This window comes from Candoia aspera, chromosome 8 (genome assembly GCF_035149785.1).
Source record: "Candoia aspera isolate rCanAsp1 chromosome 8, rCanAsp1.hap2, whole genome shotgun sequence".
Taxonomy (NCBI): domain Eukaryota; kingdom Metazoa; phylum Chordata; class Lepidosauria; order Squamata; family Boidae; genus Candoia; species Candoia aspera.
The window spans coordinates 75,223,160-75,249,600 of record NC_086160.1 but is presented as its reverse complement, the minus strand read 5'-3'; the positions used below and the strand labels follow the sequence as shown (position 1 = coordinate 75,249,600).

The window sequence follows — 26,441 nt, the reverse complement described above, 5'->3', positions numbered from 1 at the left end:
CTTACAGTTGTTTGATGCAGGTTTTCCCAAACTGCCCCCTTCCAAATGTATTTGGGAGGAGAAATTCCAGAATTCCCTACTGTGTTCTGGCTAGGAATTCTGGGACCTCACCTCCCAGACACACCAGGAGAGCAGCAGGCTGAGGGTACCCAGGAATGGCCGAGTGTGAGTGAGTTGAGGACAAAACGTCATGTCTTTGGAGCAGAATGGGCAACAGCCTCCCATTGCGGGGAGAAAGAACGCCATACGTTTCACTTCTATTTTTTCCTTGCTGCTTCTCATTGCCTGTTGAAAGAGCATCAAGAACTTTGGAGACATTTCTGAGGCCGGCGTGGGCTGTTCCTGCACCGCTTTGCTGACGGGGTGGGCAGAGGGCACGCTTGAATGTCCAGCTGTTCCTTGGCCAGTCCTCTCTCTGCAGCCTCCCTGGCTTCTCACCCTTCCACTGAACCCCAGAGAGAAAGGCCAGGAGGAATATGCTTCCCATGAGCCTTCCTGGAAAGGGGAAGTGGGAGGAACCAGGGAGGCATCAGAGGTATGAAGATGTTCAACAGAAAGCAGCCCCCATCAGCACTCTTTCCCATTGCTAGTCCCACAATACAGTGAGCCCCAAAACACCAATTCTCAAGCAACTTGAGAAGAAGGACCTTCTCAGAAGATGGTGGTGGTTTGCCCGTCTTCTGGGAGGCGGTTGACCTCCCAACCTGGCCTCCACCATTGGATTTTCTGGTGGTTTTCTCTCCTAGCTGTAATCTACCCAACCTGGTTTCGTTTTGAGATCTGAGATTACCACCAGCTGCAACCACCCACACCTATGTTGTCCTTTTCACAAAACAGCAGGAAGGGCAATTGATGTATGGCATTTCAACCCTACCAAACAGGAAGATGGGGAAGGGCGTTCCCCTCGTCTGTTTCTCACTCTGCAGCCTCTGAAGAACACCAGCTGCTTGACCTGTCAAGACCACCTGGGACACCTCAGAAACCCATTGCCAGTCAGACATGATGGGTTCCCACGACATGATGAACCAGGTTCCATAAAGGCCGAGCAAAGGCATTCCCACAACACAATCAGCTTGGTTTGTCGCTGAGCATGCCGTGGGAATGAGGCCATTGTGTGGTCATCCCTGGGCACATCTCCTCCCCTCCTCATTTTTTAAATTAACTGCTGCTCAAAGGCTTGCACATTCTCATCCATCTTAATGGGGCCCTGCCAAGGAGAATGAGTCTCAAAGGAAGCCTGTCCAGTGTCCAGAAACAGCCTTGCTGACCAGATCTGTGCTCATGTAGTTGGTCATCTTTCGGGACTTGCTCATCTTTAATGGCCTCTTTGAGCTGCTTAGAGACTTGTTAAGGAGAGTAGGTGGAAAATAAATATAAATAGCTTGTAATGAAGTGAGTTGTGCTTTGTTTCCAGTCCCCTTAAGCTATAGAAGTGAAATTAGTAAAATTTCTTGCCTGCTTGCTCATGTTGTTTTGGACAAGGGGTACCTAGGTGCTTCATTGGTTAAATGTGGATGTCAGCGGGGTGTCCATCTAGGACAGTGTTTCTCAACTTTGACCATGTTAAGATGTGTGGACTTCAACTCCCAGAATTCCCCAGCCAGCTTTGCTGGCTGGGGAATTCTGGGAGTTGAAGTCCACACATCTTAACGTGGTCACGGTTGAGAAACACTGATTTAGGACGTACTTGGTTTTATGCAGAACTAGAGCTTCGGGGTTGCCCCCGCCCTGCTTCTTTTCCTCCCCAACTTCTTATTTTTCTAGTTATCACCTTGTTGCATCTTTGGGACCTTCTCATCTTTGCTTTGATAAGATTATGGGGGAATCACAGAGGCAAGTCCAAACAATTGACTTCCCACTGTTGACTCTGGGGGCTTCAGGCTAAAGCAGGCATTGGTGGGACCATCTTCCCAGATATGGCCTAGATGGATCTTTGAGAAGGACAGGGTAGATTGGGGGACCGAAGGGCGAGGTTCTTCCTTCACTTAGAACCACAGAACTGGAAGAGACTGTAGAGGTCAACTCCTATGCGGTGTAGGTCCATGAGAAGGCCATCCAGCCGCTGTCTGAAGGCCTTCTGCAAAGGGAAACCCACCATGTCATGTGGAGGTCTGTTCCACTGAGTGACAGCTTGTATAGTCAGGAGGTTTCTCCTGAAGCCTAACCTGAACTACCTTTTTTTTAGTTTTAACCCCTTGGTTCTGGTCCTACCCTCTGGGGCCATAGAAAGTAGGTCCACTCCCTCATCTCTGTGACAACCCTTAGGATACCGGAAGGCTGCTATCATACCTCCCCTTAGTTTTTGTTCACTAAGCTTAGTCATCTGTAGGCTAAACATACCCAGATAGTTAAGCCATTCATCATAGGCTTTAGTTTCTGAACTGCTCACCATCTTGGTAGCCCCACTCTGGACTTGCTCCAATGTGTCATTGTCCTGTTTGAATAGGGGTGCCCAGAAGTGGACACCCCTGGGCTTAAGCAATACTCGGTAGCCCTACTTCAGCAGAAAAATGCTCCTTTATGCACCACTTCCACTCTGATTTGGCTGAGTGGGTTGCTTAGCACAGAACTTGCAGAAACCGTCCAGCTCACCTTACTTGGCATCCAAGAGACAAACAACCAACACCCAAATATGTGCCTGTGGTACAAACTGCAGCCACACATTTGTGTGCAGACCAACCTCTCCTTGCTTGCTGGTCTCCAGAGAAACCAGGCTCCAACCTCTGGAATTCCTAGCCGTCTTGTTTTCCTATCACAGTCTCCTAAATCATGAGGCGTCTCAGTTCCACCTTATTCGGTCTTGGTCAGACCCACTTTGAGTCCTGCGTCCAAGTCTGGGCACCCCAGGAAGATTGAAAAAAACTGGAGCCGTTTCAGAGAAGGACTACAAGGATGATCAAAGGGCCAAAAAGTCTTTTGGAAAGAGGCTGAGGGAGCTGCAGATGTTTAGCCTGGAGAAGAGAAGGCCAAGAGGGACATGATAGCCCTCTTCAGACGCCTGATAGGATGTCACACAGAAGAAGGTTGGGATCTGTTCTCTACAAGACCAGACACCAGGACACAGAATATGGATTTGTGTTAGAGCAGTGTTTTTCAACCTTGGCAACGGAAGATGTGTGGACTTCAACTCCCAGAATTCCCCAGCCAGGTTCCTACTTCTGTTAACTCTCAGATCAATCTTGAGGATGTCAGTCCACACCTTCTGGCGTCTAGTTTATCAGTTCCATTCATAATTAAACCTATGCCTTCACTTCCCTGCATGGATTCATCAACTCAACTCCAGAACACCAGGCTACCTTCATTCAAATGGATGACATTCTTCCCTTTTCCTCATCCTTCCCAGTTGCACAATGTATCTATTTTTCTTTTTATTTCACTTGCTAAATCTGTTTCTGATTCCTTCTTTTACTTTCCAAGTTGCAGCCTTCCATGTGCTGTGGTCATCACCTCTGCGCCCCATCTTGACCTTAGTCAGTTGAGATTTTCCCCTTTTTAGTTAGCTGAAGAATCTCTAAACTGGGTTACCAGCCTTAGTCACACCCAAGCCATGTGCAACATCCCAGCTACCAGTGAGGGCAATACCAGTGAGTGTTAGCATCATTTGGCCGAAATACCACAAGCAATTAATATCTCGCGCTCCTCTGTGCAAGCTAGGGTCTCTGATCTAGAGACTACTTTGCAAACCAGCATATTATGGCCTGTAGCCCACCAATTTTGACATATGCAGTGTGCAGTGATGCACCTTCAAGATACTACAAATTGCGGGGTTCACCAATGCATCGTTTTATGGCCTATGTGATGGCCTGGTTGACTCAAGATGCTGAATTGCAAAACTTCTCAGTTGCATTTCAAAACACGTATTAGAGGTATATTCCATTTTTCATTCAGGAATTCAGGGTGGTGTGCATAATGCCCCCCTCCTGTTTTCTCCCACAACAGCTCTGTGGGGTAGGCTGGGCTGAGTGAGTATGATTGGCCCAGAGCTTCCATTATTGAGGAGGACTAGATCCTGGGTCCCCTGTGCCTGACCCAACAACCTCCAAATCCAGCATGTTAGGCCAACCCAATTTGGAGATCGTCATCTGTCCCTTCCAGCAGATTAGAGAAGGTGGTTACAGATTACTAAAGGAAGATTGAGAGAATCCTGATTCTTTTCAGCACCATGTGGAAATAGAAGTCTGTCTTCTAGCTGGAATGGCTCAGAATGTCAATAAGACGTTTCCTATCTCCTCTTAAATAAACCCATTTTTTCTCATTTTTGTTCAAGTTAGCAATTGAGGCACTCCGTGGGCATCCTGCATTTGCTTCTGGGCCACAGTTCAAGAGGCTTTGCTTCTTCTCTTTGCTAAAATCTCACCCCAGCAGGGCACTTTCTCTTCATTTCCTTGCTCTGTAATTGATGCCTGCCTGGAGATGTTTAGCATTGCAGGTGGGATGAAAGAACCAGGCTTTTGGCAGGGAAGTTTAAAAAAAAATAAGCTGAAATTTTCCTTTCGGCTTGGCTCTCTTCAAACTCACTTTTGTGATTTGCATGTTGATTTTCTGTTTCTCAGTTCTGTCTTTTTTTTTTTTCCAATTTTCAGAGCTGCCACCCCAAGGAGAGTATGTCACTCCCCGCTGGATTTTGGGAGGACGGAGCAGGCGAGCAGTTGGCGTGGCAGAAGAGGTAATGGTTGGCTTGGAGCATTCATGCTCTTCGGGTTTTGATTTAATTTTTGATCATTTTCCAGCTCTTCTCCCCACTCCCATCAAGATGCAAGTTTAAAAGCTAAAAATTGTGTCCCCTTGGAATCAAACTGGGTGCCTGGTGACTTCATGGTCAAGGGAAATGTTCCTTCTTTTGCGCTTCCAACCCTGGTTTTCCTCCCATCCAAGAAGGTCCAATCCTGCTTAGTTTCCAGACCCAGGCAAAATTGTCCAGGTGTGGTGACCAAAGAGAAGCTGTTAAGACGTGCTTTAGGGAAGGTCTCAAGTTCTCCAGATCCAGATGAGAAGAGACCAAGAAGATTAGGAGTGTTCATGGGACGGGGATGATTCAAATCCTCCCAAAAAGGGAGAAGAAAGGAAATGTGGATATGGAAGCTGTTTGATTTTCAGTGTGGTTTTGACCTAAGCAGAGAAGGGATCGGTGTTCAAGTGGGGGCTGTGATTTCAGCTGTTCGATGCTGGTGGCTGAGGTGTCTTCTGTTGATAGAGGTCCCTTTGTTCATCTAGACCAGTGTTTCTCAACCTTGGCAAATGTGTGGACTTCAACTCCCAGAATTCCCCAGCCAGCTGTGCTGTTGCCAGGGTTGAGAAACATTGGTCTAGACTGTTGCTTAAGTCATCTGAGACACCTCTGGAAACAGCTGTTTTCCAGCTGCAGGAAAGTGAAATGTGTGTGGTGTTGAAAGCCCTTCCCTACCACCCCTGTTTGGATGCTTTCTCTGGCCCGAAATCAGAAGTCTGGTAGCACCTTTCCCGACAAACAGATTGTATTAAAAGCTGCACCTCACAAAAGCTTCTGCCTTTGAATAAAACATGCTTGTCAGGAAAGGTGCTCTCGATTCCTCCTGATGTTCGGTGGCCACAGATTCCCTTCCTACAGTTTCTCTGTCTGCTGGTTGTTGGCAGCCTGTACAATGTGTGCAGTGGGCTTGCACACTCCTTGCAGCCAAGGCCAAGGGAAAATAGGAGCTGTCGGTGGAGGGCTGGAAGAAAGCAGACGAACCTCCAGTGTTTGGGGTGTCCCCCCCCCAGGAAAAAGGAAGGCTTTGCAAGCCAGATCAGACGTAGCTGAAGAAGAGTCCCAACCACCTGGCTGAACCTGCTTTGGGTTATGTTTAATCCAGCGTGGATAATTTTTTGTAAAGCTGTAAATTAAGGAAAGGAGAGAAAGCATCGAAGGGCAGAATAAAAAAAGTGGAAGGACGAGGCGCAAGAAGCAATTAAGAAGCAGAAGCTAAGTCCTAGAAGAACAAGGCGTTGCCAGAAAAAGGGGCAGGACTGTGATGGCAGGGCCATCGCTGCCATCGTGACTTTTTGATACCTCCCCGCACACTCCCCCGAGGAAAAATATGGAGAATTTAGAAAGCCGCTATTTTACCATTTAATCTGGAGTGAGTCACATATGGCTGCCGCACTGGAAGTCCTTTCCAGTTGTAAACAGTGGTGATGCCGTGTGATTTCCCAGCACTGGAGAGAAACAGTGCATAAAGGATGGGGTGGGGGGGCTGAAATGGGGAGCTGAAGAAACCATGGTCAGCCCCCTTCTCTGAGAATTATCCTCTTTCCCCTTCTTAAATGATTGGACATCCTGGATGAAACAATCCGTGGTCCTGTTTCTGACTCGGGGGACTGATTTCAGTTTCCCAAATTAAATCGGCTCTCCCACTCCGTGTGTGGTTTTGGTGCAGGTTTTTTTTTAGTAGTGAATTTGCTCTAAATTCTCCTAAGAACCGAGGGATGGTGCCCAAGTTCAGCAGGCTGGCTGTTGTTTCGCCTCCTATATTTAGGGTGCCGAGAGCGGCAGCAGGGAACGTGAGGCAGCCCTGGGTTTATTTTGTGCTTGGCACTTCCACCCGATGCCTGGCATTCTTCCTTGGGGGTGGGGTTTGGCGGAGGTGTTGAGGAGCCGCTTGGCCTGCCTGCTTGCCTATCCACCTCTCCTTTTCCACCCGGAGCCTTGTCTCCTGGGAGAAGGGCGAGGGAGGCCGGCTGGCCCTCTGGATCCTTTCCAGCAGGATGGGGCTGCCAACGCTGCTTGGTGGCGGCCGCCCAAAGCCTCAGACAGGGCGAGAACCTTCCCAGATATGCCTCGGTTTGACCTTTGCAAAGGCCTGCCTGTGCCAGTGACCGGGTCTTGGTCACTGCCTCTTTGCATGCACAGATCCTGCCCAGGGCATATAGGCATTATAAAGTTAAAGTCTCCCTCGAGTCAAGCTGGACTCCTGGTGACTCTGTGAATATATTCCTGTTGCTTTTCTGGCAACAATATGGAAGTGGTTTACCACTTTGGGGATGTTGTTTGGTCCTGGCATTTCCTGGTGGTCTCCTGTCCTAGCTGTCACCGTCTGTGGGAATGACCTTGGGAGGCAGGAAGAAGAGCCGCAGCCTGGACAGCCATCATGTAAAGATATCTCAGCCCTCAGAGGGAAGAGGGGCACAGGAAGCATCTCAGAAAAGACCATTCCTCGTTTTTTGGAAAGTAAAAGGAGAGGAGGGGAGAAATACTTTCAGACTTGCAAGATTCTGCTAGTGTAACTTCACAGTGAAGATACAGCTAGTGCTTCTTGTCTGGACTACCTCGAAGGGCTGGCACCAGCTGTAACCAACCCAATCCTGCTTAGTTCTTTTGAAAACAGACAAGATGGGCTTCATGTTGACACCGGCTGGCACCATCCACCCCTCTGTTTGCAAAATGGCCGGAGGGGAGATGGGTCATTTGCTCTTCATCCCCTGCCAGTGGCCCCAGAACAGGAGCATGGGGAAGGATGTTCCCTTCTTCTGCCCCTCACTTTGCAGACTCAGTGGGACAGCAGCTGCTGGATAGGCGGTGTGGCCAGGTAGAGTGGGGCAACGCTCACCTGGGAAAGTTGCACAACCTTAGAGTTGTAGTCCAATGTATATCTGGAGGACACCAAGTTGGCAAAGGCTGTTGTTGATACTTAGCCCCCTAGGATGCTGGCACCCATCCTCTAAAGCAGTGTTTGGCAACTTTAAGAAGGTTGAGGAACACTGCTCTAGAGAGCCAGTAAGTGCTCTGACCAGCCTGGGATGAAGAGGAGGGAAGCCAGCCACCGGTGGCCCTTGGCTTCTCTGCCAGATGTTGGAAAACAGCTTCCTGCAGTCTGCGCAGTGGTGTTGAGTGTGTGGCTCTGGACCACATCTCTCTTCCTCCTTTCTTCCTGGAACCAGGCCTGCCCTGAGTAGTACATTTGCCAAACTCATTTCTCTGGCCAGGGGCATTAGCTGGCAGTGAGTCACAAGGATGCAAAATGCTGGCCAGCTGCTTCCCGCAAGAGATCATCTGCAGCTGAGCATGTCCCCACAGCAAGAACCTGCCCTGGCTACATGGGAAGAGACGGTGTGGTGGGTTAGTCACCCCCCCAACATCAATTTCCCCTCCCTTCTCCTCTTTTGCTCCCCCGCCGCTCTGCCTCTTCTGCATGTGCTTTGAAGGCAGTCGCAGCCGCCATCTTGACCTTTTTGACCATACCCCCTGCCTCACAACAAATATATACACACAGTGGCAGTCATGGGTAACAACCCTTACAACAATTTCCCCCCTTTTATGGGCCCCATTACCCATCTGATCACCACCCCTGGGAGAACAGCCATGTTTTTAAGACTTTCCGGAGCCAGCCACATCGCCAGCTTGAGTGTTATGGAAACAGAAAGGCGGGCGTATCAATAAAACCCGTGCGCTGCAGCACTGCAGATTGCACAATAGCATGTGTGCGTTGGGTTGAATCAAAACAAACAGGCATGTGATGCAGATTCAGCCATTGCTTCTAATTTTGGGGCAGTGACGGTCTAGAGGACTGTTCTTCAAACTTGGCAACTTTAAGATATGTGGACTTCAACTCCCAGAATTCCCCTGCCAGTACATGTGGACTTCAACTCCCAGAATTCCCTAGCCAGTACATGTGGACTTCAACTCCCAGAATTCCCCTGCCAGTACATGTGGACTTCAACTCCCAGAATTCCCTAGCCAGTACATGTGGACTTCAACTCCCAGAATTCCCCAGCCAGTACATGTGGACTTCAACTCCCAGAATTCCCTAGCCAGTACATGTGGACTTCGACTCCCAGAATTCCCCTGCCAGTACATGTGGACTTCAACTCCCAGAATTCCCTAGCCAGTACATGTGGACTTCAACTCCCAGAATTCCCCAGCCAGTACATGTGGACTTCAACTCCCAGAATTCCCTAGCCAGTACATGTGGACTTCAACTCCCAGAATTCCCCAGCCAGCATGCTGGCTAAGGAATTCTGGGAGTTGAAGGCCACACATCTTCAAGTTGCCAAGTTTGAAAAACACTGGTCTATAGGGTGGATTATGGAAGTTGAGTGGGTGGGTGGGGAGGGGCAGGCCCAGATTATTTTTAGAGCTATCCCATCTAGAGACATCTTGTTTGTAGAAGCAAAAGATTCTGGGGTTGAGAGAAAATGACCCTTTCCCCCTTTTAAGGCAGCATGGAAGGAATGGCTGAGCGCTGCCCCACACTTTGGATGGCCCGAAGTCGTTTCTTGGAATCAGAAAGGGATTCTTTGTGGTTGCAGATTTTACGGCAGCCGGGGGGACATCAAAAGTAAACCAAGAAAGGCAAAATCAAACCAAGACAAATCAAAACAAAATAAACAATTCTACCCCCCCCTTAAAATAGGGCTGCGATGAGGCTGGCGGGTGCAAGTTTCCAGCTGCAGTTTGACATCCGCCTCCTCTTTAAAAATGGAGCTGCACCTTTTGTTGTTGCTGTTGTTGTTTTCTTTTCAAACCTTGGACTCCTGCTTCAGGTAGCAATATGCCAGCCAGCCGGCATTCTGCAGAGTCGGTTCTTGCTCAAGGCAGGAAGAAATCTGTCGGCATTTGGGAGCACCTTTTTCCAGTTTGCTAAAAGGCAGCCGTTTTTGCGAGCTGCAGCTGACTTCATCAACAGGCAGAGAAGTCCTACGTGGGCTTAGCCGCTCCGCACATCTGATAGGCGAGCTGCAGCTTTTAATACGATTTGTTAGGCGCCCAAGGTGCTGCTGGAATCCTTCTCATTTCTGAACTGCAGCTGACAAAAGCTTCCGCTTTCATAGAACGCGTTCATTGCAAAGATGCTCAGAGACTCTTCTGATTTTGGGCTCCCATAAACTAACACGGATCTCTTCCTACGAGGTTGGCTGGAAAGGGGCGGGTTTTTCCCCCTCTGCTCAATTCAGATTGAAGATTTCTGTTTGTCCCAAAGCAGATCTAGTGCAGATCCAAAGGGGATTCATGCGCAAAGCTCAGTAATAGACTCTGAAGGCATGAAAGGTGTCTTGGCCTTGAATTAGGCAAGTTGCTTTCTCTTGTTTATTTACAACTGACAGATCTGTGCGGGCCCTGGCATCCTCTATCAAGCAGTTGTGGTTTGGGGTCAGTCCTGTCCATCTCACAAACAGTTGGAAGGCTGGTGGCTTGTCGGACTGGCAGAGAAGGGCAAACCAACGCACTTTGGGGCAGAATCAGAGAGACACGTTACAATTTGATGATTCTTTAGAATTATTCTGCACTTCAGGGTGCAATTCCTCTACTTAGCAGACAGGGGGGCAGAAAGGAATGGAGGTTTGGGCTGTTGGCAGATGCTGGGAAAGCCTTTAGCCCAGGAGAGGTCAAAAAAGTCACACACCAAGCATTTCTATAAAAATAATTTATTTACAGAAAGCAAAAACAAAAGCAAAACATATTTAAAGGACTTAGCTCCCTTGGAGCAAGCCTTGCTCGCCTACATTGCCAGCAGAAAAAAAAAAAAAAAGGAAGTAAGAACAAGTCTGGGCAGGTTTCCTCCCCCAGGTGATTTGCATGAAGCACGTGAGAGGAGACAATCTAATACAACCCCTTCACCTGGCCAAAATGATTTGATACAATAGCAGTCTTAATCGTTAGTAGGAAAACCTCAACACTCCCCTTTTTATACTACAGATTAAGATGCAAACCAATCTTCTCTGACAACTCTGTGTCTCTTGGTACAGGAAGGGGTTTGGTTAAAATATCAGCAATCATGTCTTTTGATTCACAATATTTTAACATTATTTCTCCTTTGCTTATATCTTTGATATATTGATATCTAATATCGATATGTTTTGTTCTACTTCTGCAGGCTTCAGATTTTGCCATAGCAATGCAAGCTTGATTATCCTCATAAACAGTTATAGGCTGGTTCACTTCCATGCCTATGTCTTTTAACAAATGTTTAAACCATGTAACCTCATTACAGGTTTGTGTTAGAGAATAAAACTCTGCTTCTGCAGTGGAAAGAGCAACAAGTGTTTGTTTTCTAGAATGCCAGCCTAAGCTAGATCCAGCAAATTGAATTAAAATCCCAGAAGTGGATTTTCTGTCACTGACATCTGCTCCCCAGTCAGAATTGGCAAAAGCCTGCCATTTCTCAGTTCCAGAGGCATTTAGCTTCAGGCAATAATTCTTTGTTCCTTGCAAATACCTCATTAACCTCTTCAATGCTGCTTTTCCAGTAGATGTAGGCTTCTCTACCTGTCTACTTAAAATGGCCACAGAATTTGAGATATCTGGGCGAGAATGATTTGCAATGTACAGTAAACTTCCAATTGCAGATCTATAGTTCTCTGCCTCAGTTAATTGAGTTTCTCCTATATCTTTCTGAAAATCTGTTATCATCGGAGTAGAGACTGGTTTACAGTCTTGCATATTAAAATCTTCTAGGAGCTTTTGAATTTTACCACGTTGGTTTAACAGAAAGCTACCATCCTTGTCTCTGTGTACTTCCAAACCTAGGTAATTGGTCACAACTCCAAGGCTTTTTAATATGAAATGGCTTTTCATGCAGGCTTCAAAATCAAGCCTTTGTTTTTCTGTTGATGTGAACAGCAGCAAATCATCAACATAAATGCAGATACATACAGCCTTGTTTGTCCTTCTTCATATATACACAGGGATCTGCTTTTCCTTTTTCAAAACCAAAATTCTGCAGTTTTTCATCTACTTTTTGGTTCCAGGATCTAGCAGCTTGTTTTAACCCATAGATTGACTTCTGCAGTTCACAGACTAGAGTCTCCCCTTTTTCATAGCCAGGGGGTTGCTGCATGTATAATCTGTGATCTAAATCACCATAGAGAAATGCAGTTTGAATGTCATAGTGGTTAACTGACATTCCCTTGAGTGCAGCAACTTTTAACAGTAATCTAATTGATTCACCTTTAGTAACTGGTGCAAAAGTCTTGTCAAAGTCTAAATCTTTCCTTTGAGTGAACCCTTTTGCAACCAACCTTGCTTTATATTTTTGGATTTTGCCATCAGCATCCCTTTTCAATTTGAAAACCCACCTACAACCCAGACAGCGTTCATTGGGAGGTAGATTTACCAGTTTCCATGTTTTATTTTCTTTCAAGGATGCTAATTCCTGTTGCATGGCAGAATGCCAATTTTGTGCAATCTCTGGTGGTAAAGCATTCACTTGTTCTAAAGACTCAGGTTCTGTGAATATGTGAAAAGCCTTTACTGTTTCAGCCTGAAAACGTGATGGAGGAACGCCTTTATTACTCCTCTGAGATCTGCGAGGTAATACAGGGCTTAAATTTTGACTCCTATCACTTTCCTGAGAAGCATCTATCTCATCAGACAGACCTTCAGTTTGCTTTTCTGGTTTAATGTCCTCATCAGGCAAAAGATCACCATCAGCAAGTCCTTGCTGTTCTCTTGTGGTGGTCAGTTCAACTGGAGAGCTAGAATTTAATCTCCCCCAGTTTTGTTCAGCAAAAGAAGCGCTTTTGCTAATTATTAATTTCTCTCCCGTTATGAACCTGTAGCTCCTCTGGCTTTGTTCATAGCCAACAAAGATGGCTTTCTTTGTTGTCGGGCCTCCTTTCCTTCTCTGCTGTTTTGGAATGTGAACCCATGCAGTGCTACCAAACACTCTAAGATGGCTTACCTTTGGTTTCACACCATAAAACAAATGGAATGGAGTGTCCTGAATCACAGAGTTATACAACCTGTTCGGTACATAAGTGGCAGTAGATATTGCCTCTCCCCGGTACTTAAAACATAATCGTGAATCTTTTAACATGCATTCCATCGCATTTTGCAAGGTTCTGCCCTTTCTTTCAGCAACACCATTTTGCTGAGGGGTGTAAGGGTTAGAAAGAATTTGTTCTATCCCCTTTTCCACTAGGAACCTTCTGAATTTGTGAGAAAGGTACTCTCCTCCTCTATCACATTGGAGTGCAGATACAGGCCTAGGGAATTGTCCATTTGCCCATGTCACAAAACTTTTAAATTTCTCAAATGCCTCATCTTTATGTTTTAAGATGTAGATAAATGTGTATCTTGAGAAATCATCAATGATGGTCATTGCATACCTTGCTTGTCCAAGACTTGGAGCAAAAGGACCAATAATGTCAGAGTGTACAATTTCCAAAGGTCTAGTTGTAACTCTGTCACTGTGCTTACTCACAGGAGCTTTTAGTGTGTTGCATTCTTTGCAAACTACACAGTCTAAGTATTTATCACAGGGTTTTATCTTTAGGTCAGCACACAGCTGTGGCATTTGTGCTATATACTTGAAATTAGCATGACCAAATCTCCTGTGCATCAGGTGTACACATTGGTCATGATATGGTGTGTTGCCAACTGCAGCCTTGCAGCTTGGCTTCCTTGCATTTTGCACAATGTACAAGGAGTCTTTTAACATACCAGTAGCACACAATTTCCCATTTTTACGTATCTCACAACCATTTTTCTTAAATGTTATGACATACCCTGTTGCAGCCAATTGTGCCACAGATAAAAGGTTTGATTGTAAATTTGGCACATACAACACACCTTTTACAGTTTCTCCCAAGCAGGATGAATACAAGTCACCTTGTCCCATAATTTTGGTCACAGACCCATCAGCCAAAGATACACTTTGTCTTTCAGTTTTAGACAGTGACACAAAAGAGTTTTTACAATTACATAAATGACAACTGGCCCCAGAACCTAACACCCATACATCAGAATTACCCTTCTCAGCAACCTGTGCAATTTGGGTTGTCTGAAGAGCCTTCTTCTGTGTTGCCCTTGTGTTTTTCTTCTCTGTCTTTCTAGTCTTGGGTCTCATGGCACAGTCTCTTTGCAAATGTCCAGCTGAACCACAAGTGAAGCATCACTGGCTTGCTAGCGCTGTGGCCTCAGGTTCCTTTCCCTTCTTTTCCCTCATTTTCTGGTATTGCAGCTTTCCAGAAGAGATGGGGGGGGATCTTTCCTCTCTCTTCTCCCATTCAGCGAGTAAGCGCTGTGTAACATACGATGGGGTGAGGTCTGCTTCAGGCATAGCCTCCAGGGTACAAATCAGCGTGTCCCACGTTGCATTTAGTGAGGACAGGAGGATATAGGATTTTGTGAGAGGTGTAAATTCCATTCCTCTCTCCTGCAACTCAACAAACAGCTGCTGAATATAATGCAGGTGCTCAGGAAGGCTTTCTCCTTCTGCAAGGTAGGCTTTGTACAGCTTTTTCGTCAGAGTAACTTTACTCCCTGCTGTTGCCTTTACATACAAGTCTCTCAAAGCGTCCCAAAGTTGCTTTGCAGACTGCATGCCTCGCACGTGGACTAGCTGATTGTCCTCAACTCCCAGGATAATGGTGGCTCTAGCCCGCTCATCCTGTCTCAGCCATTCAGCACTAGGATTTTGGGGGGTTTGCTCACCAATTGGCAGCCAAAGATTCTCTCTGCGAAGATACATCTCCATCTTCAGGGCCCAATTCAAATAGTTGGTCTCTGATAGGTGCTCCAGAGGCATTGCTGAGGGCTGGGAGGTAGCCATGGCTTCTTCCTTCGTTTGCAAGTCACCTCAGCTGGCTTCTTTGTCCTGCAGACTGGCAGTTGCTGGAAAATCTCCAGGTGGCTCCAAAGAAAATCTTCACAGGTCTTTGCTACCTGCCTTTAAATTGTGCATGAGGTGTGGAGTTGATCTCTCTGGGTTTTACTGGGCTTACTGGGCACATAACCTGTTGGCAGATGCTGGGAAAGCCTTTAGCCCAGGAGAGGTCAAAAAAGTCACACACCAAGCATTTCTATAAAAATAATTTATTTACAGAAAGCAAAAACAAAAGCAAAAAATATTTAAAGGACTTAGCTCCCTTGGGGCAAGCCTTGCTCGCCTACATTGCCGGCAGAAAAAAAAAAAAAGAAAGTAAGAACAAGTCCGGGCAGGTTTCCTCCCCCAGGTGATTTGCATGAAGCACGTGAGAGGAGACAATCTAATACAACCCCTTCACCTGGCCAAAATGATTTGATATAATAGCAGTCTTAATCGTTAGTAGGAAAACCTCAACATGGGTTCTACCCTTCCTCGTCTTCAAGGAACTAAATTCAAACCATGAAAAGCTTTTATGGACAGTTGCTCTTTTAGAATCAGATGGTTCTGGACGTGGTGTTGGATGTTGGTTTGGCAAGTGCCTCCTTCAGAAGGAAGGAAAGCAAGGGAGAATAGCCAGAGCTATTTACTGAGGACTAGCTGCTTAGCTTGTCCTTTGCTTTTGTTCTTTCACTCTGTTCTGGTTAGGATCATCTGGGTCCCCAGTGAGGAGCAAGTCCAGGGAAGAGTTACCAAGATGGTGAAAGGGTGGGAAACCAAGTCTTACAAGCAACAGTGCGAAGACCTAGGTCTATTTAGTTTGCAGAAGAGAAGGTTGAAAGGGCACATGATAGCAGCCTTCAAATACAGGTAGTTCTTGCTTAACAACCATTCATTTAGCGATGGTTCAGACTTATGATGGTGCTAAACCAACTTGCAACTGGTCCTTGCACTTATGACTGTTGCAGCATCCTGGGGTCATGTGATCACCATTTTTGACTTTCCCAGTCTGCTTCTGGCAAGCAAACTCAATGAGGAGCTGTATGATTTGTTTAACAACTGCCACAAAAAAGGTGTATAATTGGGTTGGATTTGCTTAATGACCACTTCACTTAGCAACCAAAATTCCAGTCCCAGTTGTGGTTGTTAAGCGAGGACTCCCTGTATCTGAAGGACAGTCACATTATAGAACAGTATTTTTCAAACGTTGCCACTTGAAGACGTGTAGACTTCAGCTCCCAGAATTCCCTAGCCAGCAATGGCTGGGTAGGGAATTCTGGGAGTTGAAGTCCACATATCTCCAAGTGGCCAAGCTTGAGAAACACAGCTGTAGAGGGCTCAGATTCTCACTTGCTCCAGAGGGATGAAACTTCAAATGGGATGAAACTCCAAGGATGTCGATACAGATTAGACGTGAGGAAGAGCTTCCTGACCGAGCTGTCCATCGGCGGTTTCTGCCCCCTCACTTTCGGAGGCTGGAGAGCCATCTCTTGGGGGTGGTGTAGTGAATCCTGCAGACTTGATGCCTTGGAGCACTTTCCAACTCCGTGATTCTGTGATCCCAGACGTATGTTGCTGGGACACAGGAGGGGTGGTGGGACACAGCTTCTCACCACGCGTAAGAAGGTAGAAAGGGGGGCTGGTGAAAGGATGGTACTTTACTGGAAGACAAAGCTCTGACCGGCACAACGGTGCTACCGTTTCTCTCCAAGGCCTTCCGCAGCACGTTTGCCAAAAGGAAAAAAATCCGCTCCTTTTCTCCTTCTGCTTCACGCCCTCTACCAGTCAGGCATTAGAGGTCCGTTGGCTGTTTGTCGGGAAGGAGCCGATCTCCTGCTGGGTCAGCGCCTGTGGCGCCCAGCAAAAGGGTTGTTTGGCTGAGATCATTGCCGAGGGTTAGCGGAGGGTGGGATTCTGGATTCTGGATTCTGGATCCTAGATTCTGGCTGGGGAAGGGGGAGCATCGGAGATGCCCCCTACCCCCGTGTCCAAGCACCGGAGTGGGTCATCGGCCGTATCAGCAGATGCACAACCTGTCTTATCCACAAAGCTGGAGTGAACCAGGCTTGGAGGTGCTGTGGAGTGTCACACCACATTCTTCTTCCTTGCTCAGAGTTGGAGCGTTGGGAGGGCTGGCCAAGGCGGCCTCTGGGAAAGCACGAGAAAGCAGGAGACCCTGCTTCCCCCCCCCCCCCGATTGTAATGTGGTTGCCGTGCATTTATCCGGAATGTTTTTCTTCTTTATTGCCAGGCAGAAACTTTTCTTTGCTATAGTTCAGGGCTCACTGTTGCAAGAAGGAAGCCTTGATCCCTGGGCTGGATTGGGAAAGTTTCTTTGGGAAACCAAGGGAACCTGAACAAGGAAGTCACTGTAGCAGCTGGGTTTGCAGAACCTTGTGAGCTTTTTCGTGGCTTCACAAGACACGCAAACCCAGCCCTTTTTCTTCGTTGCTGGTCTGGGGTATGGTGCAAACCCGGATGGGTTAATTAAGCGATCAGTTCCAGCTAAGTTGTCTGAAATGGGATTGGGTGTTTTGAGGTATAGTACAGGTGTTGTTGTTTATTCGTTTAGTCGCTTCCGACTCTTCATGACTTCATGGACCAGCCCACGCCAGAGCTTCCTGTCGGTCGTCAACACCCCCAGCTCCCCCAGGGACGAGTCCGTCACCTCTAGAATATCATCCATCCACCCTGCCCTTGGTCGGCCCCTCTTCCTTTTGCCCTCCACTCTCCCCAGCATCAGCATCTTCTCCAGGGTGTCCTGTCTTCTCATGATGTGGCCAAAGTATTTCAGTTTTGCCTTTAATATCATTCCCTCAAGTGAGCAGTCTGGCTTTATTTCCTGGAGGATGGACTGGTCTGATCTTCTTGCAGCCCAAGGCACTCTCAGAATTTTCCTCCAACACCACAGTTCAAAAGCATCGACCTTCCTTCGCTCAGCCTTCCTTATGGTCCAGCTCTCGCAGCCATATGTTGCTACGGGGAACACCATTGCTTTAACTATGCGGACCTTTGTTGTCAGTGTGATGTCTCTGCTCTTAACTATTTTATCGAGATTGGTCATTGCTCTTTACTGCATCTGCAGTGTTCTTTGCACCTAGGAATACAAAGTCTTTCACTGCTTCTACATTTTCTCCCTCTATTTGCCAGTTATCAATCAAGCTGGTTGCCATAATCTTGGTTTTTTGAGATTTAGCTGCAAGCCAGCTTTTGCACTTCCTTCTTTCACCTTCATCATAAGGCTCCTCAGTTCCTCTTCGCTTTCAGCCATCAAAGTGGTATCATCTGCATATCTGAGATTGTTAATGTTTCTTCCAGCGATTTTAACTCCAGCCTTGGATTCCTCAAGGCCAGCTTGTCGCATGATGTGTTCTGCATACAAGTTGAATAGGTAGGGTGAGAGTATACAGCCCTGCCGTACTCCTTTCCCAATCTTAAACCAGTCCGTTCTGTGGTCTGTGCTTACTGTTGCTACTTGGTCGTTATACAGATTCTTCAGGAGGCATACAAGATGACTTGGTATCCCCATACCACTAAGAACTTGCCACAATTTGTTATGGTCCACACAGTCAAAGGCTTTAGAATAGTCAATAAAACAGAAATAGATGTTTTTCTGAAACTCCCTGGCCTTTTCCATTATCCAGCGGATATTGGCAATTTGGTCCCTAGTTCCTCTGCCTTTTCTAAACCCAGCTTGTACATCTGGCAATTCTCGCTCCATGAACTGCTGAAGTCTACCTTGCAGGATCTTGAGCATTACCTTACTGGCATGTGAAATGAGTGCCACTGTTCGATAGTTTGAACATTCTTTAGTGTTCCCCTTTTTTGGTATGGGGATATAAGTTGATTTTTTCCAATCTGATGGCCATTCTTGTGTTTTCCAAATTTGCTGGCATATAGCATGCGTTACCTTGACAGCATCATCTCGCAAGATTTTGAACAGTTCAGCTGGGATGCCGTCGTCTCCTGCTGCCTTGTTATTAGCAATGCTTCTTAAGGCCCATTCAACCTCACTCTTCAGGATGTCTGGCTCTAGCTCACCGACCACACCGTCAAAGCTATCCCCGATATTGTTATCCTTCCTATACAGGTCTTCTGTATATTCTTGCCACCTTTTCTTGATCTCTTCTTCTTCTTCTGTTAGGTCCTTGCCATCTTTGTTTTTGATCATACCCACTTTTGCCTGGAATAGTACAGGTAGTCCTTGCTTAACAACCCCAATTGGGATTGGAATTTTGGTTGCTAAGTGAAATGGTCATTAAACAAATCTGACCTGATTTTATGACCTTTTTGTGGCAGTCGTTAAGCAAACTCCATGGTTGTTAAATGAACCACATGAGTGTTAGGTGAATCATGTGGTTCTGCATTCATTTTGCTTGCCAGAAGCTGCCTGGGAAGGTAAAAAATGGTGATCCATGACCGTGGGATGCTGCAACGGTCATAAATGCAAACCAGTTGCCAAGCACCCAAATCGTGATCACGTGACCACAGGGATCCTGCGACAGTCATAAGTGGAAGGACTGGTCCTAAGTAGGTTTTTTCAGCACCATCATAAGTCTGAACCATCACTAAATTAATGGTTATTAAGTGAGGACTACCTGTAGATTGTAGGAACCCTGCCAGTATTTTCAAGGTGGTGCAAACCAAGACATCACTTTCACCCATAATGTAGTTCATTTGGCTTTGCATGTTATACAGACCCAGCAATTTTGTTAACCCAGGTGTGGAAGTAACTTGGATTGTGGGGCCAATGTTGGGCAGCTGAGATGGGATGAATCTCCTCGAATGTGACATGACATTATTGTGGAAATCATGGAATTTGGGCTGGGACATCAGGATGGGCAAGCCATTGCTGTGGCTTCTGTAGGATGCCGAGGGCGGCTGAGGATGAGCAACTCGGGAGTCTTTTCAACAAGGGCTGTGTTCCAGACGGGAGACACACCTCCCTTCCTCTTTTGTGCGTAAAAGAAGTGCATTGCACAGGAGAAACCTGGTGTGCTGCAGACCAGTGCTTCGCTTCTCCTTTTCACCAGGGGTGTCTGCAGGATGTGGTTAAAAGAGTCAGGATGGTGCAGTTAAAGCTTCGCTATTTTTTATGTCTACGCAAAAAGAACAGACAAAGTTTTGACTGCACCACTGTGGCTGCTGTTTGTTTTTGGCTGAACCCTGTCCTTCGCCTTCATTTTTCCAGAGTGGCTTTGTGCTTTCTCCTCCGCTTTTTCTTTCCTGATGCCTCTAAGGCAGTGTTTCTCACACTTGGCATCTTTAAGACGTGTGGACTTCAATTCCCAGAATTCCCCAGCCAGCATGGCTGGCTGGGTAATTCTGGGAATTGAAGTCCACACGTCTTAAAGATGCCAAGTGTGAGAAACACTGCTCTAAGGAGAGAAGAATCAGGGGGACTCCAGCAGAAGATCAGGGCAGCTGGAAGAGGGGGGAGAACCCACAGAACAAATGGATCTGGTGCATGTGGAGGATCCCCGGAAAAGGATCTTGCGAGCAGCACTTCCATCCCATTCCATCACTCCCTGGTAATGCCGTTCTCCACGCTTTGGCCTGGAAAATGCTCTTTTCCTCTGCTTTGCACTCTTCCCCCAAAGCTAACCATGCACCAAAACAGCTCCTTGCACAATCTGGGAGAAGACGGGGCAGCCGGGAATAAAATCATCTGTGACCTCTGCTCTTTTTCTTCCCCCCGAGATTGAAATGTGGCTCAGCTCTGCTGCTTTCCGAACCAAGAAATGCCTCTAGAAGAGGCTGGACTTCCTTGAGTAAACCAGAGGAGGATTTGGGGGTGTGAGCCCACCCTTGTGCAGAAGAGGTCTTGCATCTTGCACCCACTTGCAAGGCAAACTCTCAGCTGTTCAGAAAGCCTTCCATGTTTGCGTGGCTGGGCTCCCGTCCGAGCCTTCGAAGTTGGGGGCTGGGAGATGTGGATGATAATTGCTCCCTATTGTTTTTGCTTTGGGTTAATCCCTCGGGTGATAGTTGAAGGAGGCCAGACAGTGGTGGGATGGAAATGGTGGTGGTGGAGCATAGATTAGCATTTTGCAGCCAAGAAGTCTTGGAAATTCCGATTGGAGGTGGCTGGAGAAGATGCCTGGGAAGGGGGATTGGAACAGGATCTAGCTTCCCTTGGGAATTTGGGACGAGAGGACTAAGGAGACCAATTAGGGTGGGAGAAATAGTACCAACTAGTTCAGTGTTTGTCAACCTTGGCAACTTGAAGATATGTGGAGTTCAACCCCCAGCTTTGCTGGCTGGGGAATTCTGGGAGTTGAAGTCCACACATCTTCAAGTTGCCAAGGTTGACAAACACTGAACTAGGCTAATGGCCAAGACTAGAAGGGAGACCAAGGAGGTCAGGACCAGGGTGGCAGGAATGACCTCATCTTTGCAGAGCATGGCATTTCTGGGAAGTTTTGCAATGCGCGCTTGTTTTCCACGAGTGTTCCCACCAGGCTCAGTCCCTGGGTGGCCGGGTGTCATGCGCTGCCTACCTCTGAATAACGTTCAGACACTGGTTTGCAAAGCAGGCTCTGGTTTATTTCAGGGTAGGTACAACGTTGGTAGAAAAAAGCTGAGAGTGACAGGAGCGCGCCGGTGCGGGGTTTAAATACCCCGCGCCGGTCAGCGCCCCCTCGCTCTCGGTCACGTCACCCCCCTTTGTCCCATGCGTTGCCCTGCCATTGGTTGAGGGTTTCCAGGATCGCCCATCCTCAGGTTTTCATTCTTCTGCTGATTGCTTTCAGCTGGGCGATCCCCGTTGTATTGCCGCTGATGGCTTGGGTGGCTCCGTGATCCGTTTAGCTATTGTTTGTTAGCCGTTAGTCGTTGTGGGTTGATGGCTACTTAACTTGTACCCCTTCACCTATTTCCTTGTCATTGTCATGAGTGCCATTGCGCTGATGACTTTAGCTCAACGGCACTCATGACATACTGCCCCCTTTCCGAATAGTGTTCTCCCCCGGGTTTCTGGGTTTTCCCCATGGAGCTGTCAAAATGCCACATTTTTTTTTTTTTTTTTTTAAAGTTCCCGCCGGAGTAGTTGTCGCCCCTCCCTTTGCTCCTCCCTCTACCACGTGCCTTCCCAGGGTGTGTCCATGGTGCGCATGCTCGGGTTCTGACCTGGCGTGCGCATGCTCCAGCCACACCCTGTTTGTTTGGCTCAGTTCGGCGAGGCGAGAGGCGTGGCTGGTCGGGTGCTTCTCAGCTCCAGGTAGGGCCCTTCTTTTCTTATTTAGAGTGCGTCGCCTTTGTTGTGTCTCTTGGGCGTTGCCCCCAGGTTGCCCTGTTGACTTGCTTGCCACTCCCCCGCGGCCGGGGGGCGGGGGGAGGGTGCTGGCGATCGTTTGTCACCACCCCGTGGGCCCGGGGCGGGGGGAGTGAGTCCCGGGGGGGGGAAGGTCCACCCAAGTCGCGGGCTTGGGGGGGGCCCTTTCCCTTGGGGCACGGGAGGCGGGGGGAGGCCTGCGGGGGGGGGTTTGGTTTTGCTGACCTTGGTTGCGGTTTGTCGGGGTATGCCCGGTGAAATGCTCTGGTCAGGTCAGGCGCGTTAACGTTATGCGCCGCCACCCATTCAGGGTGGGGGAAGTGTTTCCACCTGACCAGGTAGTGTAGGGTTCCTCGTTGTTTGCGGGAGTCGAGGATGTCCCTTATCTCGAAGTGGTGTTGCCCGTCGATCATAAGCGGTGCGGGCTGTGGCGTGCTTGGGTGCCATCGGGAGGTGGTTGCCGGTTTTAGGAGGCTGGTGTGGAACACCGGGTGGAGCCTCCGGAGGTTGTGTGGCAGGTCCAGGCGTATTGCTACCGGGTTCACTATTTGCGTGACTCGGAACGGCCCGATGTACTTAGGCCCCAGTTTTTTCGAGGGTTGGGTTGACTTTAGGAACTTGGTGGAGAGATAGGCCATATCCCCCGCCTGGAACGTCGGTTGTAGGCGCCGGTGCTTGTCGGCCTGCTCTTTGTAAGCAGCCTGTGCCTCCTTTAGCGCCGCCGTGATTACTGGCCATGCTTCCGCGATCTTCCGTCCCCAGTCGCTGGCGTCCACCTGGGGTTCCGGGGGTTGAGGTAGCTCCGGGATGGGGACGAAGTCGCGCCCCGAGACTACTTCGAACGGGGTTTTCCCCGTGCTCGTGTGGACGGCGTTATTGTATGCGACTTCGGCGAACGGGAGCAGTTCAGCCCAGTCGTCTTGGTGGTAGTTCGTATATGATCGTATAAATTGCTCTAAGGTGGCATTAAGAACCTCAGTGGCTCCGTCCGTCTGCGGATGCCAAGCCGTAGACAGGGCCTGTTGGGTCCCCGTCAGCTTCAGGAAGGCCCGCCAGAATTTGGAGGTGAACTGTGTGCCCCTGTCGGTCACCACACGTGCGGGACATCCGTGTAGCCTGTACACGTGGATGAGGAAGAGTTTGGCTAGTTGTTGCGAGGATGGGACCGACGTGCAGGGGATGAAGTGGGCCTGCTTTGAGAAGTAGTCCTTCACCACCCAAATGGCCGTTTTCTTCTGGCTGGGTGGGAGGTCCACTATAAAATCCATAGAGATTTCCTCCCATGGGCGGGAGGGTTCTGCCACCCGTTGCAGTAGCCCCGCGGGTTTGCCTGGTGCCCGTTTGGCCCTAGCGCACGTTGGGCAGGACGCCACGTAGGTTTTTACGTCTCGCCTGAGCGCGGGCCACCAGAATTGGCGCCGCGTTAGGTGTAGGGTCTTGAGGAACCCAAAGTGTCCCGCTTGCTTGGCGTCGTGTGACCTATGCAAGATCGCCTGGCGTTGCGAGTCCGGGACGTAGAGTCTGCCTTCCCCCCATGCCAGGTCTTGCGCCATTGTTACCTTGTCGGGGTTTGCCAGGAACCAGGGGTCGGTTTTGAGGGCGGCGGCGAGGTCCGTGCGCATTCCCCCTGGTAGTTGCGGTTGCCTTCTTTCCGTCGCCGGTTGTCCCGCCGTCGGCTGCGCCGTAGCGTCGAGCTGCCTCCGTGCGCCGCTTCGGGTGGTCACGGCCATCCCCAGTTGCGAGGCGGATAGGACCGTCCCAATGGTGTCTGGGGCGGGCTCTTCGTCTTGGGGCAGCCGGGAGAGGGCGTCGGCCAGAAAGTTCTTCTTTCCCGGCATGAACTTCAGCTGGAAATCAAAGCGGCTGAAGAATTGGGCCCATCGGACCTGTTTTGGGCTAAGGCGTCTAGGCGTTCGTAGGGCCTCGAGGTTCCGGTGGTCCGTCCAGACCTCGAATGGTTGGGTGGCTCCCTCGAGTAGGTGACGCCATGTCTCTAGTGCCGATTTCACCGCGAAGGCTTCTTTCTCCCAGACGTGCCATCGCCTCTCTGTCTCGGAGAACTTCCTTGACAGGTAGGCGCATGGTTTCAGGAGCCCCGTGGAGTCTTTTTGTAGCAGGATGGCTCCCAGGGAGAAGTCTGAGGCGTCGGCTTGGACCACGAACGGCCGTTCTGGGTCCGGGTGCGCGAGGATTGGCTCCGTCGTGAACAGCGCTTTCAGCTTGTCGAATGCGGTCTGGCACGCGGGAGTCCAATTCAGCACTGTGCCTGGGTTCTTGGCGCGTCGGGTGTCCCCCACCCCTTTGGTTTTGAGGAGGTCCGTTAAGGGGAGGGCTATCTCAGCGAACCCCCGGGCGAAGGACCTGTAGAAATTCGCGAATCCCAGGAAGCTCTGTAGTTGCCGTCTGTTGCGGGGCCGCTCCCAGTTTAGCACCGCTTCGACTTTTGCGGGGTCCATTTCGATGCCGTCCCCGGAGATTCGATACCCCAAATAGTCTAGGCGCTCTTTGTGAAACTCGCACTTTGTGGGCTTTGCATAGAGCTGCGCCCTTCTGAGCTTGTCGAGGACTTGCCTGACTAAGGTTACGTGTTCCTCGTATGTTTTTGTGTAAATGAGGACGTCGTCGATGTAGACCAGGACCCCTTTAAACAGATGTTCATGCAGTACCTCATTGATGAGCTGCATGAACACCCCAGGGGCCCCCGCGAGTCCGAAGGGCAGTACCTTGTACTGGAACGCGCCTAGGGGGCAGTTAAACGCCGTCTTCCATTCGTCCCCCTCCCTGATTCGGATGCGATAGTACGCCTCGCGCAGGTCCAATTTGGAAAAGACTTTGCCCGTGGACAGGTGGGCGAGCATGTCCTTCACCAGGGGTAAGGGGTATTTGTTGGACAGGGAAGCCGCGTTTAGGCCCCGGTAGTCGGTACAGAGCCGTAGGGTCCCGTCTTTCTTCTCCCGGAATAAGACGGGGGCTCCGACCGGTGAGCATGCTGGCTCTATGAATCCCCTGTCTAGGTTTTTATCGATGAACTCCCGGAGGGTTGCCATCTCCTTCGGGGTCATCGAATAGATCTTTGGTCTAGGTAGGGGGACGTCGGGCAGTAGGTCGATCCGGCAATCCGTCTTGCGGTGGGGGGGTAGTTGGTCTGCCTCTGCCTCTCCGAAGACCTCGGAGAAGTCGGCGTATTGTTCCGGTAGGTCTGCTGTGGTAGCGGCGTTGTCTTGTGTGGTCGCCTCCGCTCGTCCTACCGTGGGGTTGCTTTCGCCAGCTGGTACTGGTGCTCGATACTCGCCGTCGCCGAATGTGAAGGTGCGGGTCGCCCAGTTGATCCGCGGGTTGTTTTTCGCGAGCCATGGCATCCCCAGGACTGCAATGGGCCGTCCGATGGGCGTGACTACGAACGACGTGCGCTCGGTGTGAGTGCCCATTTGCAGGGTGACCGGCTCGGTTTGTAGCGTGGCTGGTTTCCCTCCCGCTGTAGAGCCGTCCAGCTGGTGGAATGCCAGCGGCGTGGGGAGGGGGAAGCAGCGGAGGTCGAGTTTGGCGACTAGGTCGGGGTGGATGAGGTTTTTTGAGCACCCCGAGTCCACTAGTGCCGCGGCCGTGGTGGCTCCGTTGCCGGCAGAGAGTTGAATTGCTGCCAATATTACGGAGCTTTTGTCGTTTCGTTGAGGTGGTCCGCGTTGCTGTCCCACCGCCTGCCTCGCCACGCGTCTCAGAGCAAGCGGGGAGCATTTCCCGCCGGCTGGTCGGGGTCGGTATTGTCCTCTTCCCCCCAGTAAGTGTCCCAGCCCTCTTCCGGTGTCGCTGTGGCCACGGTCATTCGGCGGTGAGGGGGCGGCCCCGGGTTGGGTGGTTTGGGGCTAATTTTCGGGGCGGGCTTGGGCGCGCTGGTCGGCGGTCGGTTGGCGAAGCAATCCGCCGTCTTGTGCCCTAATTTGCCACACCTCCCGCAGGGCTCCCGGTTGAACTTCTTTTTTGGGTATATGGGGCCGGCCATCCCCCCGTGTGGTGCGGGTACCTTTTTCCCGACATAGTTTGTGTCTTCCGTGGTTGTCATCAGGAAGGTGCGGTGCGCGTGTTCGGCTTTTCCCGCGAGGTGGATCCACCCGTGTAACGTTTCTGGGTCGTCGCGGTAGAGGGCCCATTGGAGAACGTCGCGGTTGAGCCCCCTTTTGAAGATTTCCAGCAGGGTGGTCTCAGACCAGTCGCAGACCTTTCCCGCGAGGGCTTTGAACTCCAGGGCGTAGTCAGGGACCGTGCGTGTGCCCTGTTTAAGTCTCTGGAGTGCGCTTTTCGCCCGTACTTTAGCTAGGGGGTCTTCGAAGTAGGTTTTCATCTCTTTGATGAAAGCAGGGAAGGTGGCGAGGGCGGGGGAGCTGGACTCGTACAGTTGGACGTACCAGTCCGCCGCCCTGTCTTGGAGTTTGATCGCCACGGCGGCGATCTTGTCGGCCTCGGAGTCATAGGAGTGTCCGTGCCTCCCCATGAACTCCCTAGCGTTGGTCACGAAAAACGAGAGTTTTGAGGGGGTCCCATCGAAGAAGATGGGGAAGTCCTTTGGGGCCCGGGCGTTTTGTGCGGCCCCGCCTCTCGCTTCCCGGGGTGTGGTGTCGGCCGCCTGTGCC

General features: G+C 49.6%; 1 protein-coding gene across 2 annotated transcripts in view; it reads left to right on the top strand.

Moving 5' to 3' along the window:
• Positions 1-26,441, top strand: part of ADAM33 (ADAM metallopeptidase domain 33) — an 80,282-nt gene that overhangs the window by 2,448 nt on the left and 51,393 nt on the right. For both annotated transcript variants that reach the window (XM_063309965.1, XM_063309964.1), the window contains exon 2: positions 4,584-4,666. In XM_063309965.1, coding sequence (XP_063166035.1) covers positions 4,584-4,666 — 83 coding nt within the window. The remainder of the gene's footprint in view (positions 1-4,583; positions 4,667-26,441) is intronic.